Source organism: Leptopilina heterotoma, unplaced genomic scaffold (assembly GCF_015476425.1).
Source record: "Leptopilina heterotoma isolate Lh14 unplaced genomic scaffold, ASM1547642v1 Lhet_176, whole genome shotgun sequence".
Classification (NCBI taxonomy): domain Eukaryota; kingdom Metazoa; phylum Arthropoda; class Insecta; order Hymenoptera; family Figitidae; genus Leptopilina; species Leptopilina heterotoma.
This window is the reverse complement of record NW_025110892.1, coordinates 119197-139361: the sequence shown is the minus strand read 5'-3', so window position 1 is coordinate 139361 and position 20165 is coordinate 119197. Positions and strand designations below refer to the sequence as shown.

The 20165-nt window shown below is 26.3% G+C and overlaps 1 protein-coding gene across 4 annotated transcripts in view; it reads left to right on the top strand.

Moving 5' to 3' along the window:
* LOC122499775 (dihydropyrimidine dehydrogenase [NADP(+)]) overlaps nucleotides 1–20027 on the top strand; it is a 258962-nt gene extending 238935 nt beyond the window's left edge. For all 4 annotated transcript variants that reach the window (XM_043608280.1, XM_043608282.1, XM_043608283.1 and 1 more), the window contains 3 exons: nucleotides 4281–4505; nucleotides 18820–18977; nucleotides 19802–20027. In XM_043608280.1, coding sequence (XP_043464215.1) covers nucleotides 4281–4505; nucleotides 18820–18977; nucleotides 19802–19865 — 447 coding nt within the window. In that variant the 3' untranslated portion in view covers nucleotides 19866–20027. The remainder of the gene's footprint in view (nucleotides 1–4280; nucleotides 4506–18819; nucleotides 18978–19801) is intronic.
* The last annotated feature ends 138 nt before the right edge of the window (nucleotides 20028–20165 follow it).

Here is a 20165-nt window from a genome sequence, read left to right as displayed (position 1 = left end):
TCTTCTTCTGTATCAATTTTTTTCAATAACCTTTATTTCATCTCTTTTAATACTTTCAATATCCACACCTATCTCTTCCTATCTCTAATTTCATTTAAGAACATACTTATCTCTTTTAATATTCTTGTTTCTAATCCAGGTTATCCTTTTTTCATTCCTCTCAATCTCTTTCTATCTTTCCTTTTTTCAATCTTTTTTAATAACTCTTACTTTATCGCCTTTTATCCTTTTACTATTCACTTCATTCCCTTTCTATCCCTACCCAGTAAAAAAAAAAGTATTCAGAATAGAGAAAAAGTATTGGTGGAGACGTTCGGTGAATGCGTTTTCGCGACAAAACCGTATTGGTGGGTCACGGTGAATACATTTCGCTTACCGTGAATACTTTTTTTTTAAACTCTCGATTTAAAGATTCCTAAGCAAAGTTGAGAATATTTATAAAGAGCGTAAGTGATCTGAAGTATAAAAATGACGATTGCGAGAAGGAAATAAGAAATTTTGAGAAAAAACGAAAAATTAAATGTGACAAACCTACAGCGTATGATGATGAAAAGGAACATTGACGATACCGACAGAAACTTGAGAAATCCAAGTAAATGTATGTGAAACAGTAAGTTCCGCCGGTAACGTCAAAGTTCCTTTTAATCATCATACGTTGTAGGCACAGAAAAGCATATGGTAATTGATCAACATTTGACAATCTGTTTGTCACATTTAATTTTTCGTTTTTTCTCAAAATTTCTTATTTCCTTCTCGCAATAGTCATTTTTATACTTCAGGTCACTTACGCTCTTTATAAATATTCTCAACTTTGCTTAGGAATCTTTAAATCGAAAGTTTTTAAAAAAAGTATTCACGGTAAGCGAAATGTATTCACCGTGACCCACCAATACGGTTTTGTCGCGAAAACGCATTCACCGAACGTCTCCACCAATACTTTTTCTCTATTCTGAATACTTTTTTTTTTACTGGGTATTTAAATCTCAGTTCATACTTGTATCTTTTTATCCCTTCGGTTCTATCAGAGTCTAGCTCTTTTCTATTAGAATAAAAAAATCCTATTACAATTTTTTTAAAAACAATTAGTTAACAATCCAATTTTTTACAAATCCTATCTCCTTGAATATTTGTTTATCTCTGAGATGGAAACAGATAAAGTTTATTTCTTTTAATCTATCCCCATTTTTATTACTACTATCGCTTTCTATCTTCTCATCTTCTCAATCTTTTTGAATAACATTTTTCTTATCTTCTTCAATACTTTTCCTATCTACTTTCTTCCTTTTCTGTCGTTACTTTAATATAAGAAAACACTGATCTCTGCTTATGACCTTCCATTATCCCAGACTTTTCCTTTTTTAATCCCTTCAATCTCTTTTTATCTCATCTTTTTTCTCAACCTCTTCTAATAACCCTTATTTTATCTTTTTTAATTCTACTAGCTTGGCTGAGTGACATGTGTATTCGACTTGCGTCCCTAAGGTTCAGGGTTCGAGCCCTCCTGCATGCGAGATTTTTCAAATTTAGGTTTAAGTGTTATGTGTACAATGTTAGTTAACAATGTGAAATGAAATATAGATTTAAACAAAAAATAATAATTTCATAACAAATAAATAAAAAAATCATAAAAAATCATAAACTTGATTTGTGAAAAATAAGTTATAAATAGAAGTACGAAAACTCTAAAAATATTTTTTTTAAATAATAAATTCAATTGAAATTGTAATACTTTATAAAGTCTTTAATATTGTTAATAATATTGGTTAATTAATTCTTTATATATTAAAAAGGATAAAAATTTGCAGCAAAGATAAATAAAAAGAGATAAAAGTATATAGGTATAAAAAGGGATATAAATTTGGAAATAAAAAGGTATAATATTTTGGGTATACAAAGTGGCTATTTTAATAAAAATTGAAATATTTTACAACAAAATAAAGTTAACGCAATTCTGAAGTTACTACTGTAAAACATTACAAAAATTAATGTATATGCTCCGAAATTTTTATTTTTTGTAAACTACTATCATATTCGTAATTAGAGATCCCAAGAACCTCCGAGTAATTATTTTCAAGCGAATCCGATGAAGTTTTGAAAAGTGTCCGCCATATTGGATTCGCCATTTTGAATTTTTGAAAACTATTATCATATTCGTAATCAGCGACCTTAAAAACCCCCGAGTAACCAGTTTTAAGCGAATCCGATGAAATTTTGAAAAAATGTCCGCCATATTGGATTCGCCATTTTGAACTTTTAAAAACTATTATCATATTTGTAATTAGCGACCCCAAAAACCCCCGAGTAACCAGTTTCAAGCGAATCTGTGAGGTTTTTAAAAAAGTGTGCACTTGCTGTATATTATTTATTAAAAAGTCAAATTTGAACGCCATTTTTGATCCGCCATTTTGTTTTTTTCTAATTTTTATTTTACAACATTTTAGGTTAGACATTTTTGACGCGATATTTTTACCTTTGAGACGTATTCCTTCGCCATAAATAATAAAAAAAATTTGATTTTCAAAAAAAAATCTTTAAAAATTGTGTTTTTTTTTAAATAACTGTATGTAATTTGTTTATTTATAAATTTTCAATATTTGTTATTGCAGCATTCGAAAGAGCGGTTCCTGAGCTTTAAGAAATGTCTATTGCAAATTTTTTAGCAATCCGTTTTCATACTAAAAATTTCTCCCAAAGTTCGGATAAAATTTTTGTACATTTGGTCCTTAAAGGGTTAAAGGGATCGAAAAATCTTTATCTCTTTTTATTTCCAAAATTCTATCTCTTTCTATCTTTTTACTTCCAGTAGGGTACGTTGTGACAACCCTGATCGCGAGATTTGATTTAAAATGTGATGAGAATTTACTTTAAATGCACGGGTTCGACTCGCGACGGAGAGCACAATGTACACTCACACAATTCTCAATAAAGATTCTTTGGGTGGAGTTACAGTGGCAGAGAGCGAGAGAAAGAACGTCCGCAAGTACTATGAAGCAATGGCCATGTGAAAGAGATGGACTTACCGGTGACGCTGGCTCTCTACTATGATTGGAAAAATAATCCACAATTATCGACAACAGACACTTATAAGGAATTCACTAATTTCGCGACAAACAATTTTAATAGAACAATATAAACTTTATTAATAAACAATAGTAAAATACAAAATGGTAATACAATCGCGACTATTACACTATTTCGTGTGTCTCTAAGCGGTGCTCGCAACAATCTGCCGGTTAGCGTCGTTTTTGCCTTGCACGCGGTTTTGTCGTTTGCTCTATCAATTTTGAAAAGTATCGTATCGATTCATACGCCGCAAGGTCGATAACCGATAGTTAACAATCGAATATCGAACATCGACATTTGAATCACGGATAATTAAGTCACTGCGATTAAATAATTAATTCGGTTCGTTACAACGTAATACTAAAACCCCCAAGTAACTTTCAAGCCAATCCAATTAATTTTTTACTTTGTCGTCCGCCATATTGTATCAGCCATTTTGAATTTTTAAAAACTGATTTCAGTTTCGTAATCAGCAACCCAGAAAATCCCCGAGTATTCAGTTTCAAGTCAATCTGATCAATTTTTTTATTTTGTCATCTGCCATATTGGATCCGCCATTTTGAATTTTAGAAAAATAATGTCAGATTTGTAATCAGCTACCTCAAAAACCCCCAAGTATTCAGTTTCAAGTCAATCTAATCAATTTTTTTATTTTCTTGCCTGCCATATTGGATCCAACATTTTTAATTCTGAAAAGCTAATGTCAGATTCGTAACCAGCGACCCTAAAAACCCCCAAGTATTACGTTTGAAGTCAATCTAATCAATTTTTTTATTTTGTCGTCCGCCATATTGGTTCCGCCATTTTGAATTTTTATAAACGAATATCATATTCGTAATCAGCGACATCAAAAACCCCCGAGGAACCGGTTTCAGGAACATTTAAGAAGTTTTTAATCACCTTTTTAAGTTGCGCATATATGCGTCATGAACACTTTTGGCCAGTCTTAGTTTTGCGCATATCATCAGCGTCAGCGACAGTCAACGGGTTAGATTTTAATTTTTTAAATTGAGGAAAATTTTTCTATTTCGGAAAATTAAAGAATAAAAAGTTAAAAATGAAAAATTTCTTTTAAATTAACAATAAGAAATTAAAGAATAAAAAATAAATGTTCTCTAAGGATAGAAATAAGAACTTTAGTAAAAATTAGATTAAGTAAGTTTTCTAAATAGAATTTGGAATATTTTTTTAATAGGTAATTAATTATTAAATTTTAGAAAATTCCATATTTTGGAGAATATCAGAAACTCCGGGAGGAAAAGATAGCTGAAATTAAATTGCAATCAAATCCATTATCTTTGGATGCAGAAATAACTCAATCGGATACGAAGACAAATGGTCCAGTACAGAAAATAGAAAACATAATTGGAAAAAGTCTTCCTCACATTGGAGTTTACAAAAAATTAGACAACAACCAACAAGTTGTCGCTCTCATTGACGACGTATGTGATAGTTTAACAATATTTTACACAATAATTGCTAAAATATTAACAGAATTAATGGTTAATTTTAGTGTAATTAATTTAGTGAATAATAGTAATTAATATAATATAGTAAATAAAATCAAATAATAAATCAAATAACGAGAAATTTATTCAAATTTTTTTTAAATAGGTAATTGAATTGTTTTGAAGAATTTTTTGAAAATAATGGAGTTTTTTTAATAAATAATAATAATTAATAATAATAATAATTTTTTTTAATAACTAGCAAATGTTACGCGCGCGAAAAGCGGTATTCCATTTATTATTATAGTGCAAATTAGAAAATTTGTTAATTTCAAATATAAGGGAATATCTCTATAACCTTTAACGAATTATTTTTAACGTGCAACAAAAAAATATTTAACAGGTGTTTGTTTTTTAGAATCGAAAACAGTTGAAAGTAATTACACTACCGTCCAATAGTATCAGGACGATTACATTCGACTCTATGAAAAAACATGCCATCACTTTTTCAATCATAACTCGGAAATAAAAGGAGGTACAAAAAAAACTTAAATGTGGTTAGAAAGCTGATTAAATTCTGCGTAAAATAAGCCATCTTTGAAGTCATTTCGTTAATTATTTTTTAAGTTGTAGAGTAAGAAACAAATAAAAAAATTTATCAAATTTTCTCATTTTTGTCTCTGACTTCAACTTTTTCAAAAATCTAGAAAAATTTAGATAAAATTTTTCTAAAAACACAGAAATCTTTGTTAGAATTTCAGCTTTAAAATAAGCCTTCGAAAATTAAAAAAGGTTAATCCGTCTTCGATATATCATTAAAAATGTGAAGCCGTGTTTCGACCGATTGGTGCATTGAAATTAAACGGTGACGACTCGATTCTGGCTTCGCGCGGCAGCGAATGAGAGAGAAAACAGGGACGAATTTTTGCTGGAGAATAATAAATAATTATGTTTCACGAGTAATATAAAGAAACTCAAAAGTTCATCGTTCCCCCGCATCAATTCGTCCCTGCTTTCTCTCTCATTCGCTGCCGCGCGAAGCCACAATCGAGTCGTCACTGTTGAATTTCAATGCACCAATCGGTCGAAACACGGCTTTACATTTTTAATTATACATCAAAGACGGATTAACCTTTTTTAATTTTCGAAGGCTTATTTTAAAGCTAAAATTCTAACGAAGATTTCTGTGTTTCTAGAAAAATTTTATCTAAATTTTTTTAGATTTTTGAAAAAGTTGAAGTCAAGAGACAAAAATGAGAAAATATGATATTTTTTTTTTATTTCTTTCTCACTCTACAACTTAAAAAATAATTAACGAAATGACTTCAAAGACGGCTTATTTTACGCAGAATTTAATCAGCTTTCTAACCGTATTTAATTTTTTTTTGTACCTCCTTTTATTTCCGAGATATGATTGAAAAAGTGATGGCATGTTTTTCCATAGAGTTGAATGTAATCGTCCTGATACTTTTGGACGGTAGTATAACTAAGGGGTTATAATTTATAATAATAATTATATTATTATATAATATATTACTTTTATATTTATTATATTATTTTACTAGTCATTAACATTACTTTTCTCTTATTTTGCTTCCTCATGAGGAAGCTTTGCATTCGTGACGATTTTCAATTTTTCAAAAGAAGGTTATACCCTACTGAAAATCCCTGTATATGATCTTGTACAAGAAAATGCATGTACATGTACATGAACTTGTACAAGATCATATACATTTTCTTGTACACTGCAAAAACTGGCGTCTTTGAAACGTCTTATTTTAAGACATTAGACGTTTTGAAAACGTCTAGTCTGGAATAAATGACTAATTCATCTGTCTTTCATGCAAAGAGTCTAAAAATTTGAGACACTTCTTGCGTCTTACAAATGTAAACAAGTCACTTTCAGTGCTTATAATTTAAGACATATAATGTAGACGGTAAAAGTGTCTATATTTAAGTCATTTTTGCTAATTTAAGACGTTTCCGAAGTAAGACACTTTGAATAAAAGACATTTTGTGTATTCGAGTATCTTCGGTAATATTCGTCTTGCCTCGTCTCGATGAAAGTTTCCCGCGCAATATCAATGCATACATGCATTTTTAGGTTATGTATCGATTCAAGCAGTAAATTTCATCTGAATGAAGACACTTTAAACGTCTCCAAAATAGTCACTTTTAACGTCTTCCTAAAAGACATCCCAAAACGTCTTACAAATGAGGACAAAAGTGTCTCAAATATAGACACCTGTTTTTGCAGTGTACTAGTTTCTTTTCTTGTACAAGTACTTGTACAAGTTCCAATACAAGAACTTGTTTCAAATCCTTATACAAGAAATTGTACATTTTCTTGTACAAGTTCAGCTGCTGAACGTGTGCATTTTCTTGTACAAGATCTTATACAGGGATTTTCAGTAGGGTATGGACTCATTTTCATCTAGAACATATGGGCAATTCCACGTGAGATTTAAGTCGACCTCTTAAAATCGGCCAAAAATATTTTTTTTTTATTCTGTATAAAAAAAACAGATACGTATTTTTTTATTTATGTTTAATTGTCCAAATTTTCCAGTTATGAATTTTCGAAAATTTGGACTTTTAATTGTACACCTATATTCAGTAGCTTATAAGTCCGAAAATATTGAGTTTAGGAAAAAGTTGTCAAAGAATGAAAGTTTTAGTTTTCTTTCGACTTTTAAGAAATGTAAACAAAAAATTTTTTTTAAAATTTTTTATTAAAAAAAAATTTTTTTTATAAACAAATTAATTTTTTTTAACTTTGGCCCGGATTTTTTTTATTTTTTTGTACCTTATAATATAGAGAAGATTTTTCAAAAAGTCCCGAAATGGGCCTGATGTGTTAAATGAGTTTTAAAATATTTTCAAAAATCACTTTCAAGCATCACAGTGGGATTTTTTTTACATTTCACTTTTTAAAACTGTTTACAGCGTAGACCTTTTCATTTAAAACAAAGAACACTCAAATATATTAAAAATTATACCTTGTAGACAGTTTTAGAAAGTTAATTGTAAAAAAATCCCACTGTGATGCTTGCAAGTGATTTTTGAAAATATTTTAAAACTCATTTAACACATCAGGCCCATTTCAGGACTTTTTGGAAAATCTTCTCTATATTATAAGGTACAAAAAAATAAAAAAAAATCCGGCCCAAAGTTAAAAAAAATTAATTTGTTTATAAAAAAAAATTTTTTGTTTACATTTCTTAAAAGTCGAAAGAAAACTAAAACTTTCATTATTTGACAACTTTTTCCTAAATTCAATATTTTCGGACTTATAAACTACTGAATATAGGTCTACAATTAGAAGTCCAAATTTTCGAAAATTCATAACTCGAAAATTTGGACAATTAAACATAAATAAAAAAATACGTATCTGTTTTTTTCGATACAGAATAGAAAAAAAATATTTTTGGCCGATTTTAAGAGGTCGACTTAAATCTCACGTGGAGTAGCCCATATGTATATTCAATTCTGAGCAAATGTCCAGATGTATGTGTGTGTGTATGTCACAAAAAATTGTGTACAAATTATCTCAGACAAATTTTGATGGATTGTCCTGAAATTTTTCAGGTTTATTGCAGTCATTAGTACCTAAAATCTGACACAAGGATTTTCAAAAATATCTACAAAAATTTTGTTTATAAAATTATTTAAAAATTTTAGAAAATTTTTTTTTTTTTGTATTTTTTGAAATAATTTTTTTATCTGTTAATATTTTCATTAATTATTCTCAAAATTACATTCCTGACAAGAAAACGAATCGATTAATGTATACAAAGTATATATTTTATCAAAATTTATAAAAGTAATAAATATTTTTCTTTTTCACAAAAAATTCAACTTTTGTAATTTTTTCATAATTTATTTAATGTTAATATTAATATTTTGAAATGATTATTCTGTCATAAAAAAGAAGCAATTGGCATATGAAAGTGTAAATTTTGCCAAATATTTATGTATTGAGAAAGCTAAATGGTCATGAAATGAACAATTTGTTTTGTTTGAATTACTAAAAAATTAAAATGGTTTTTATTTTAAAAATAAATTTTGAATAAACTGAATTGTAAAAATATGAAATTATAATGTATAAAGTTTACCTTGCAATTTTCAGATACATTTTATTTAAATTTAACACTCATAAACTTTCCAATTTCTATTCATTTTTTTCTTTTTTCTTATATCTTATTTTTTCAGAATTAATTTTTTTGGATCATTTATTCTGTGAAAAAAATCAAAATAAACATTCAAACTTAACCTACAGTTTTATTTATTAACAGTTTCTATAAAAAAAAAATTGAGAATCGACAACTTCATACTTAACAATTTCTTTTCTAAAAACTTTTGGTCGATTACGGTAGACCGTAATTGACAAATATTTTTACATTATCTTTGCAATAAACTATTTTTTCTTGAAGCACATTCACAGGATGTTAAATGGCACATGCGAAAATATATGCAAGTACTTTTCAAATACTTTTTTTGATTTTCGTGGAGTATCACTCGAATTACGGTCGTTTTCAAATTTTGCACGCATGTGTTTTATGTTATTTAAATTACAACAGTTTTTTGAAGACACGAGGCACATCAATTTACTATACGGAAAAAAAAAGTTCACGAATCTCTCGTGAACTAGTATATCACTTTTGGATGGGACACAAAATTTCAAAATTTTCATTCACTTTTGATTAGAAATGGCGAACGTCAACGAAAAACTGAAACAAAGTTAAAGAATTTTTGATGAACTGTTAAGGAAGAGTAGTTCGTCAAAAGTAGGGGTACAAGTTCACGAAAAAATCGTTAACTCGCGAGTGTCAGTAGTATGCGCAGTTCGTAATGCGCATCAAATATGGCTGATCAAGCATTCATCATTCAGTCGGTTTCATCGGTGTTTACATTCGGGAAAATTCTTTGATGAAAGTTATTATTTAGAATCAGTGTTTTTTATTACTTAGTGAATATTTTTGTTTGCTAATTTCCTTTGTGAAACAAATAATTCATAAAATGAATTAAAAGTTACGATAAGGGACTTTTTCTACTTTGCACGGTCCTGAGTTTTACAGCAGACAAAGCTAATCGTTTCGTTTGTCGAAGGACAGTGTATCTAGATTTAGCCGTGGCGGTTAGTTGTTAGAAATATTATGTTATAGGGTATAGGTACTAGGTTCGAATCCCGTGAAGCGAATTACGAATTTTAATGGCGATAAAATTGTGTATTCTGTGTAGTTGGGTGCGTAATAGGCGTCAAGTTATCAAATAAAGTGAAATACTATAAAAAAGTAGTTTTTGGAAATTATTTTTTCTTGTTTTTAGCATTTTTTAAAAGTTCACGAATTTTTCGTTAACTTTGACGAAAAGTTCGGAAACCGTACTATGTTTCTAGTGAAGGAGTTGATGAAATTTTGACGAACTGTGTTTGTTGATTTTCAAGAATTTTGTGTCCCATCCAAAAGTGATATACTAGTTCACGAGAGATTCGTGAACATTTTTTTTCCGTGTGTGTCTCAAAATAATTCTAATAATTTAAACTTTTATTTCCCGTAAGTCATTTTGATGTGCCATTTGTCTTGTTAATGAAAAATGATAAATATGTCGATTACGATCAAAAAGGTTAAAAGTGAGGGACAACTTTTAAAAGCTTATAACTTTTTTCACAATTATCAAATTTTTAATTTTCATCCGGAAAAGTGTTCACTGTTTACTGGTTAAAATGGTGAACACTCTAATACACTAAATTTTCCTGCTATTACGCGTATTATCTAGTATTATAGGGTATTACAGAACTATTACAGGGTATTACTGATTATTACTTCTATATTATGTGGTATTACAGTGACGTAATAATGCTCCATTACGTGACTATCAAGGGAGGAGCGTACACGCTAATACACAAGTAAATACCCTCTCGCACAAATTGGAATAATTATTGATCTATTTAATAAATTAATGTAAAACCTTTTGGAATAACTGATTCATCTTATCAAGCTTTAATATTTTCAATAAAAATAAAGTAAAAAGTTATTAAAATTATCAAAATATATGCTAGGGACATAAAAATTAAAGGTTGTAATAAAATTATTCTAAAAAATTCAATTATTGCTTCCTCATAGAGGAAGGATTGTATTAGCAAAATTTTCGATTGTGATTTTTTGACATATTTATAAACTTTTTTTATTATACCTAATCTTCTAGTACTTTATTCACGAATGGGTATTGCCCATATAAATATTTTAAAAAAATTTTCATGTAATTTCATCTCACACGGAAAGAAAAGGTCTGGAAGAGATATCCATAAAAATATTGTTGAGCAGAATATTGTTGTGTTATCCAATTCAATGGAAGACACAACTTTCAGAATGGAAGCACATTCCATATTTAATGGATGAGGGAGCTATATTATATTGTTAAATAAAATATGGATGTGACATCCATGGGCATGGTTGGGCTTACAATTTATGCTATGGATTTTCACATATGGCTGCCTCATCCATATAAACTTTGGTTAGGAGATCCATAGTTAGTTTAAAATTTCGATACATGTTGCGCGCAATTCATTATCATGGCATCCATTTAAAAATGGTCGTCTCAATTTGTCCGTCGCGTCGGTTTCCTGCCACGTCTATATAATCACGTTGTGAGTTTATTGTGTATAAATAGTGTTATAATTGTTTATTATTTATTATCGTTATTGTCTATTAGTGTTTATGTAAATTCATTTTCATGAAATATGTGTAGAGTATATAAGGAATATTATATGCTCAAATATTGTAGTTGTGTCTATAGTATAGTGGATAGCGTTAGTGTTTAGTACGCGTTAGGTCTAGGGTTCGTGTCTCCCCCCCATCGATTAATAATTTGTTTCGTTAATATGCAGTTATTCAATAAGTGGTGTGTATTAATTAACAAAAATGTGTATAAAATATCTCAAGTGACATGGAATTTAATTAATTGAGTGATTCAAATTTTTTTCTTTCCCATTTCCATTACTATGGATCTATGGACCCAACCCAACTATGGACCCAACCATAGATCTTTTGCTGCTTCAACAATTTACAGCTAGCCATAGAATATGGATGCAGCAACCTTAACTATGGATATCCCGTATTTTGCAATATAATATGGCTGTGATATCCATGTATCTGGATGTGTCAACTATTCCTTTTTCTCCGTGCAGAAATCCAAAAAACGGATTTTAGAAAAATGTCCCGATGTGTGTGTGTGTGTGTGTGTACTAACATTACATTTACCTCAATATCTCAGAACAAGAAAGAGCTAAAGGCCTCAATTTTTTTTAAATTGCAGGTCTCACCGGGGACATAAAATGAGAGTATTTTCAGCCCGATTCATAAAGTTTAACTATATTTTTTTTTCATTTTGTAAAAAAACGTTTTTTGGCCATAACTTAAAAAAATTGTTAGGACACCTATAAATGTTTTTCTTTAGTTTTGTAAAGTTTTTTCAGACGCATCTTTTGAGCCTTCATTGAACATTTTTTGTCTATATTAGCCAGAGATATTAAAGTTTTAAAAATCTAAATTTTTCGAAAATAACACTTTTTTGAAAATTTTGATGAAAAATATAAAAGTACACTACCGTCCGTGAGTATCAGGACGCCCCTTTTTTCATGAGTGGAAAAATGCTTAAAACGTAGAAAATAAGAATGACAAAAGTTTTCGTATTTTTTTCCTGAAAGCTAATGAAATTATGAAAAGACTGACACCTGATCGAAGAATTTTCGTTGACTATTCTGTCAGATACAGAAAAAATACTGGATTTTGCATGCTTTTCGGAATTTTTTAATTTCTCGAAAACTAATTAACTTTTATTAGCGCTCTTGGTCTTATTTTAATCTCTATTTAATGTAGAATCTAAATTATTAACTGGTATTGTGAAATAAATTTTTCCAAAAAAATTTGAAACCGTAAAAGTAGGATTAAAAAAATTCAAAAAATTATCATGAATATTAAAGTGTCAAAACGTCAATTTAAAATATGTTCATTTAATAGATATACTAAAATTCAAAAAAGCTTTTTAATTACTTAACTAGCAAAAACTGACGCGCGCGAGCGCGCGTGCATTTTTTTTCAACGTTTTATTTTAAATAATTAAAACTTTATTTTTTCAGCGAATTTGAACCATTATGATGTCACAATTTTTTAGCAAATGCTGTGAACAAATTGTGACGTCATTATGGTTCAAATGCCATTAAAGAAATTATTTCATCTTCTATTAATTAATATATTTTTGCATTTTCTTTTTTTATATAAATAAATTAAAATTTTTATTTATTAATTGAAAATATCTGTTCGCAGTTTATATTTTTTTTTTGTTTAATATTTTAATAATTTTATGTTTTAATATATATATAAATATATTTTTTCTATTAAAATAGCAATTCTTTAAAATGATTATTATTATTTTTAAGGGTATTTTAATTATTATTATGACGTTATAATGTTTTAAATAAATTTAAAAAATGGAAATGCTGGAAAGAATGAAAAATACATTTTTTTTAGAAATATAAAATTATTCAATTAACATCTTCTATCTTTATATCTTCTCTCTATATTAATATCTTCTTCTTCTATCTTCTTTGATTTAGTTGTAATTTACTTTTTTGTTTCCTATCTTCTTTAATAATTTTATGTTTCAATATTTTTAATTTTAGAGGCATTTCACGTCAGAAATATCACGATTTGCAAAGGGTATGCCGATTTTCGCAAAACTTCGTGGGATTATAGTTCTATATAAGAGACTTCTTTCCCCTAAATTTTTTCAAAAAAAATTCAAAATTGTTGAAGATACGCCATTTTGAATTTTAATATTAATTTTATAAAATTTTGAATATCTCGGAATATTGTTTATGGATTTTTATGAAATTTACACATTTTTCAGGTAAAAGTATGTACTTTAAAATGCAAATAAAGTTAATAAAAAAAAAATTAATTTTTAAATAAAAAATTAAAAAAAATTTTTTAAAACAATTTTTTGTTTATTTACTCCTCTCTGAGAAAAATGTTATTAACATATTTGGATTCCTTATGAATTCACCTTTAATTTCATAAAAAAAAATTGATGGAGACTCAACTGGTTCCGGAGATATTGAATTTTTTGTAAAAAAAAGCGTCGCCGCGCCATAGCACCATACTGCACAAGTCGCGTAGTACGTTACCGCAGTCGTGCATTGCTGCTGTAACTATGACTATTTTTTTACAAAAAATTCAATATCTCTGGAACCAGTTGAGTCTCCATCAATTTTTTTTTATGAAATTAAAGGTGAATTCATAAGGAATCCAAATATGTTAATAACATTTTTCTCAGAGAGGAGTAAATAAACAAAAAATTGTTTTAAAAAATTTTTTTTAATTTTTTATTTAAAAATTAATTTTTTTTTTATTAACTTTATTTGCATTTTAAAGTACATACTTTTACCTGAAAAATGTGTAAATTTCATAAAAATCCATAAACAATATTCCGAGATATTCAAAATTTTATAAAATTAATATTAAAATTCAAAATGGCGTATCTTCAACAATTTTGAATTTTTTTTGAAAAAATTTGGGGGAAAGAAGTCTCTTATATAGAACTATAATCCCACAAACTTTTGCGAAAATCGGCATACCCTTTGCAAATCGTGATATTTCTGACGTGAAATGCCTCTTTAATTAAAATTAATATATTGAATTTCATTTAAATTCTTGCAAAAAATTTGAGAATCATTGAATTTCTTCAAAAAATGTCATTATTTATGAAAATAATTCAATTTTCGCTAAAAATCATTAAATCAATTTTGGAAACCCTAATTAAATTTTTCTGAAGAATTATTTTTTATTTTTTGTTTAATAATTGTGTTTCTTTAATAATTTTAATTGGATATTTTTAAAGTAATTTAAATTTATGAACAATTTTTTTCAAGTTTTTAAAACTAATTTTTAAATTTGTAAATTTAGTTGAAACATCTATTGTTTACATTTATCCCTTGTTTACAATTACCCCAAATGGCCCTAATTGTAAATTGATTGTTTTGTTGATTTTTGAATTTTATTTCGGAATAATTCAATTTTTTATTATGTATTTTTCATGATTTGAAGACTTTATATAGTCTTTAAAAGACTTGATAGTATTTGAATAGTTGAAATGAAAGGCGGTGCCTAAAGTATTTTTTTTAAGTTCATTATTTTTTTTTCTTTTTAGAAAATCTATTTTCTATAATATTGTGTTAAAAAAAACGTTAACATTTTATATTTTATTTGAACAGAAGATAACGATAAGTTTAATTCTTGCAAAAGAAAGCACTTATAAGTTAATTCTACACACAAACACACACAGAAATACGTTTATTTTTTACGTAAGTGCCAATAAATTAATTTCAATTTTTTATTTAAAATGAAATAATTTAATTTTGAATTAATTGTATTTTTGATATTTGAATAATTAATTATTATTTTGAACAATTACATTTTTCAATGATTTCAAAATAATTAAATTTTTATTAAAAACAGAATAATTTATTTTTGAATTAATTAAAATTGTTTGATTTATTTTTGAATAATTAATAATTGACTTTTGAATTATTTAAAATTCAAATATTGTAAAAAATTAATAAAATATTTAAAAAAACAATTTATTTTTAACATAATAAAAAAAGTAATTTATTAAAATACTAAATTCAAATAGATTTTGAATTGCAATTATTTTTAAAAATAAATAAATTTTTTGTGTAAAATCATTTTTTTAAAATTAATTAAAATTTGAAACAATTGAATTTTTTTTTTTCATTTTTGAAAAATTAATTATTTCGAACAATTTTTTAAACATAAAAGAACCAGGAGCTATTATCACTCATAATAGCAATCAAAAAAAGCACACACTAAAGGGATCGCTCTTCCCAAAAAATTTAGACTCTAGATCCTGCACTGTATAAGTTAATAATTGAAGATTAATTAAATTTTTGAAAAATTAAATATTAAAAAATTAATTATTTTGAATAATTAATATTATTGAATAGTAATTTACGAAAACGACCAATGTAATAAAATTTAGAACGATATTTTTTATTGATTCAGGAAAATTGAATTTTTTAATTAAAATTAATAATCGTTGAAAATTGAAAATAATACAACTTTTATTGACAATTCGATATTTCAGTTTTTTTAGATTTTAAAAATGCATAAAATTTTCAATAATAATAATAAATCAAAATACAATAAATATTATCAATTATAATTATAAATAAAAAAAAAATAATAATAATAATAATAATAAGATATACGAATAAAATTTGTTTTTAAGTTATTTTGAGATTTTTATTTAACAAAATAAAATGAAATAATATAAATGATTTAATTAAGAAGAAAATTTTAATTAATAATTAGAATTTACCAATCTACAGTTTTTTTTCCACTGAAAACGGTAACCTCTCGCCTGATACCAGATATTTTTCCACGATTTTTCAAACACAATAATTCTTGTCACAATTTAACGTTTTTTAAAAACACCCGCACTACCGCATAACATAACATCGGAAATGTCAAAACATCACGAAAAATATAAACAAACAAAAAAATCATGATAATAATTCGCAAATGATAACTAACAACTAACTTCATACTGCGAACGGACAGAATGAAAAACCACAGACTTTAATAAAGTTAATTATTTAATTTAAAAAAATTTTTTTTTTTGTGAAAAAGTGTCAATCTGTTTTTTAAAATTTTTTTATCCGACTTTCACAGTGTCAAATTTTTTTGGAAAAATTTATATCACAATACCATTAATTAATATAGATTCTGCATTGAATAGAGATTGAAACAAGACCAAGAACGCTAAAAAAAGTTAATTAGTTTTCGAGAAATTAAAAAATTACGAAAAGCATGCAAAATCCAGTATTTTTTCTGTATCTGACAGAATAGTCAACGAAAATTCTTCGATCAGGTGTCAGTCTTTTCATAATTTCATTAGCTTTAAGGAAAAAAATACGAAAAATTGTTGTCATTCTTATTTTCTACGTTTTAAGCATTTTTCTACTCATGAAAAAAGGGGCGTCCTGATACTCACGGACGGTAGTGTAACTTTAAAAGTATTATTACCAACTTGTAGAGCATTAAAAAAGGCTTCGATTGACCAATTTTTGAACCTGATTCGGTAAAAAATTATCAAATTATTGGTATTTGAAAAATCAAAAATTGTGGAAAATATCATTTTTTTTAACATTCTTGTTTATTAATTTATGTGTAATTATTAAACTATTATAACCATCTTACAGAATATACAAAAACATATTTTTTGGACCAAGATTTAATTATTTTTAACTCTTTTATAAAAATTAATTTTTATATTTCAATTATTATTATTTCTATGAGGAAGCAAAGTGTTCATGAAACGAACACCAAAATTATAAAAATGTACAACTTGGCAGCGGTTACTTTAAAGTTTGATAACATTTTTTTGTAGATGTTAATTATTTTCAAAATTTTCAATTAAAGTTATTCTAAAAAACTACATTATTTTCAAGAAATTTAAAGAAATTCTTCAAAAAATTTAATTATTTACGAAGACTTTAATAAAATTGCTATAAAGGAATTTACTTTTCTATCAATATTTTTAATAAAATTTAATACTAAAATTAGGTACCTATTAATTACAATTATTTGTAAGCTGGATTATATTTAAATATTTAAAAAAATTCTTCTTTAAATTCAATTACTTTCAAAAGTTTAAATAAAAATTGTTTAAGAAACTCAATTATTTGAAAAAAAAATTCAAATTACTTCTTAAAAACAATTAAATTAATTTCAAAATTTTTTAATTAAATTCTTCCCATAAATTGAATTATTTTCAAAAATTTAAATAACATTCTCTGGAAGAATTCGATTAGTTTCATAAATAATAAAATTATTTGCGAGAATTCAATTATTTTCAAAAGAATTTTAATAAAGCGTCTATAATGAATTCAATTACATACTTTCAAAAATTTCGATAAAATCCTTAAAAGTAATTCAATTATTTTCAAATTTTTTTGATAAATACTTCGCAAGAATATGATTTTTAATACATTAATTCTAAAATTCTAAACATTTAAAAAAAGTTATTTAAAAAGTTCAAAAATAAAGAATCAGGCAAAAACTAATTTCAAATTATTGCGGAGAGATTATCAGAATACAACGAGTAATAACATAAAAGAGAATATATTTTAATTGAAAATTTTTGAAAGTAATTGGAATTTAGAAAGAATTTTTTTAAGTTTTTAATCTAATCGTGTTTGTTAATAATTGAGGCTCCGGATCTTAAAAGGTCACTTTTACTATTTAAAGTCAATGCTGAAAGTGCCCTTTTAAGATCCGGAGCTTCAATTATTAAAAATTTTATTATTGAATTTAGTTAAAGTTTTAGGGATTAATTAAATTCCTTTCATTGACAGAATTTTATTTCAACTTTTTTAAACAATCTAATTCCTCCTCGAATTCTTGTAAAGAATTTCATTAAAATTTTTGAAAGTAATTGAATTGATTTGAAAAATTTTATTAAAATTTTAGATAATGATAAATAATAATAGAGCCGCTGGATCGTAGAAGGACACGTAAACTTTTCTCGGCCGAAATCTAAGTCTTCTAGACATTGAAAATTCAACTTCTGAATTTAAATGTTTTAAATACACATCTTTATAGAAAATTTCATTACGCACCTTTTCATCTTATGAAATTTTTTTCTATCTATTTCTGTTTTCGAAATATTTGGGAAAAACTGTTTTTTTGAAAACTGAAAATTTAATCACTTTAATTTCACTTCAACTCGCGATATTTCAGACAATTTTAAAAAATGTTCAATGAAACAAAAAGAAAATGATATTAATTTTTGTCTTTATTAATGTAAAAGTCATGAACTACAATCTTTACGGATCTCGTTTAACAACTTTCTCACTGGATGTTCTCTGTTACTCAAAATTCGCCCGTTAAACAAGAACCGTGAAAATTGTAGTTTATGATTTTTACGATTACAATTTTTCCCAAATATTTCGAAAACGGAAATAGATAGAAAAAAATTTCATAAGAAAAAAAGGTGCGCAATGAAATTTTCTATAAGGATGTGTATTTAAAACATTTAAATTCAGAAATTGAATTTTGAGTGTCCAGGGGACTCAGATTTCGGCTGAGAAAAATGTACGTGCCTTCTACGATCGAGCTGCTCAATAGTTAAGTATTATTAATTATTATTAAAGCACACAATTATCATTTTTAATTAATGAAAATAATAAAATTAAAAATTAATCCAATTAATCTAATTTTTCTTTAAGGACATGTGTATAAATTGTGGAAAATGCTACATGACTTGTGCTGACTCTGGCTATCAAGCAATTACATTTGATTCGGAAACCCATATTCCAAAAGTGACTGATGATTGTACAGGTTGCACATTATGTCTCTCGGTTTGTCCAATTATCGACTGCATAGCGTAAGTTTCATTAATATTCTTTAAAGTCATTTACATTACTTACACTATTAAATCACAAGCAAAAGTTTTAAAACTTTTTTTAAATTAAAAATTTAGTTTCAATTACAAATATTTTTAAAAATGATACAAAAAAAGAAAAATAATTTCAGAAAAGTTTGTTTTAACAGAACTTTTTACTAATTAAATAAAATTGATGTACATGTACATACATACATACATGCACATTATTGATTTTTTATAAAAATATAGGTATTTTTTATGAGAAATATATTTTTTCATGAAATTTTTTTTATAAAAAATATATTTTTCAAACAAAATAAAGTTTTTAAAAATATTCTTCAAGATATATTTTTTTCAACAAACGTTTTGGGCTATTTTGCAACAATTATATTCACAAAATTAATGTCAAGGGGAGTGAATTTTTCGTGACGATTAGAAGTTTATCAGTGAAGAGAATTATTTTGTTTTAATCCGTCATTAACTAATTGTTGCTATTTAACTTTAAAGAGATCAAGCCTTATGACAAAAAACGTTTATTTAAAAAAATGTAGTTTAAAAAATATTTTAATAAATATAGTAGTTCAAAAAACCAGTTTAATTTTTCAATTGAATATAAAAATATAAAAGTTATGTTTCAATATCTGGAGAATATCTAAGGAAACTTTTAAAATTTAAGGTTTTACGACCTTAGAATTTATAATTTACAATACAAAAGAACTCCTTGATTTATTAATATTTAATTATTGAATTACGAATATTAAATTATGGAAACATAATGTTGCTTTTTAATATAATTGATAATGTAATTTAAATTTAAATTATAGAATGGTTCCGAAGACTATACCTCATATCATCAAAAGAGGAATTCTCCCGAAAGATTTGAAATGAAAGTGCTCAGAAAACTTGAATTATTCCAGTTTGGACTAAGCTGATTTGCTTCTTACACCATCCGAAAATTATTCATCTTCCTTAATTTTATCGTTCCTTTGAAAAATTATACTTTCCATTATAATATTTTACCTGAAAATAAAATTAGTTTTATACACAATATTTATATAAGAAAAAAATTGAATATAGTTTTAGAAAAGTACTTATCAAATACTCTCCAGTAACAAGAAAAAGTTTAATTGTGTATCTCTAAACTGAATTAATAATTACCGTACAATTTTCCCTTTTTCAAAAGGAAAA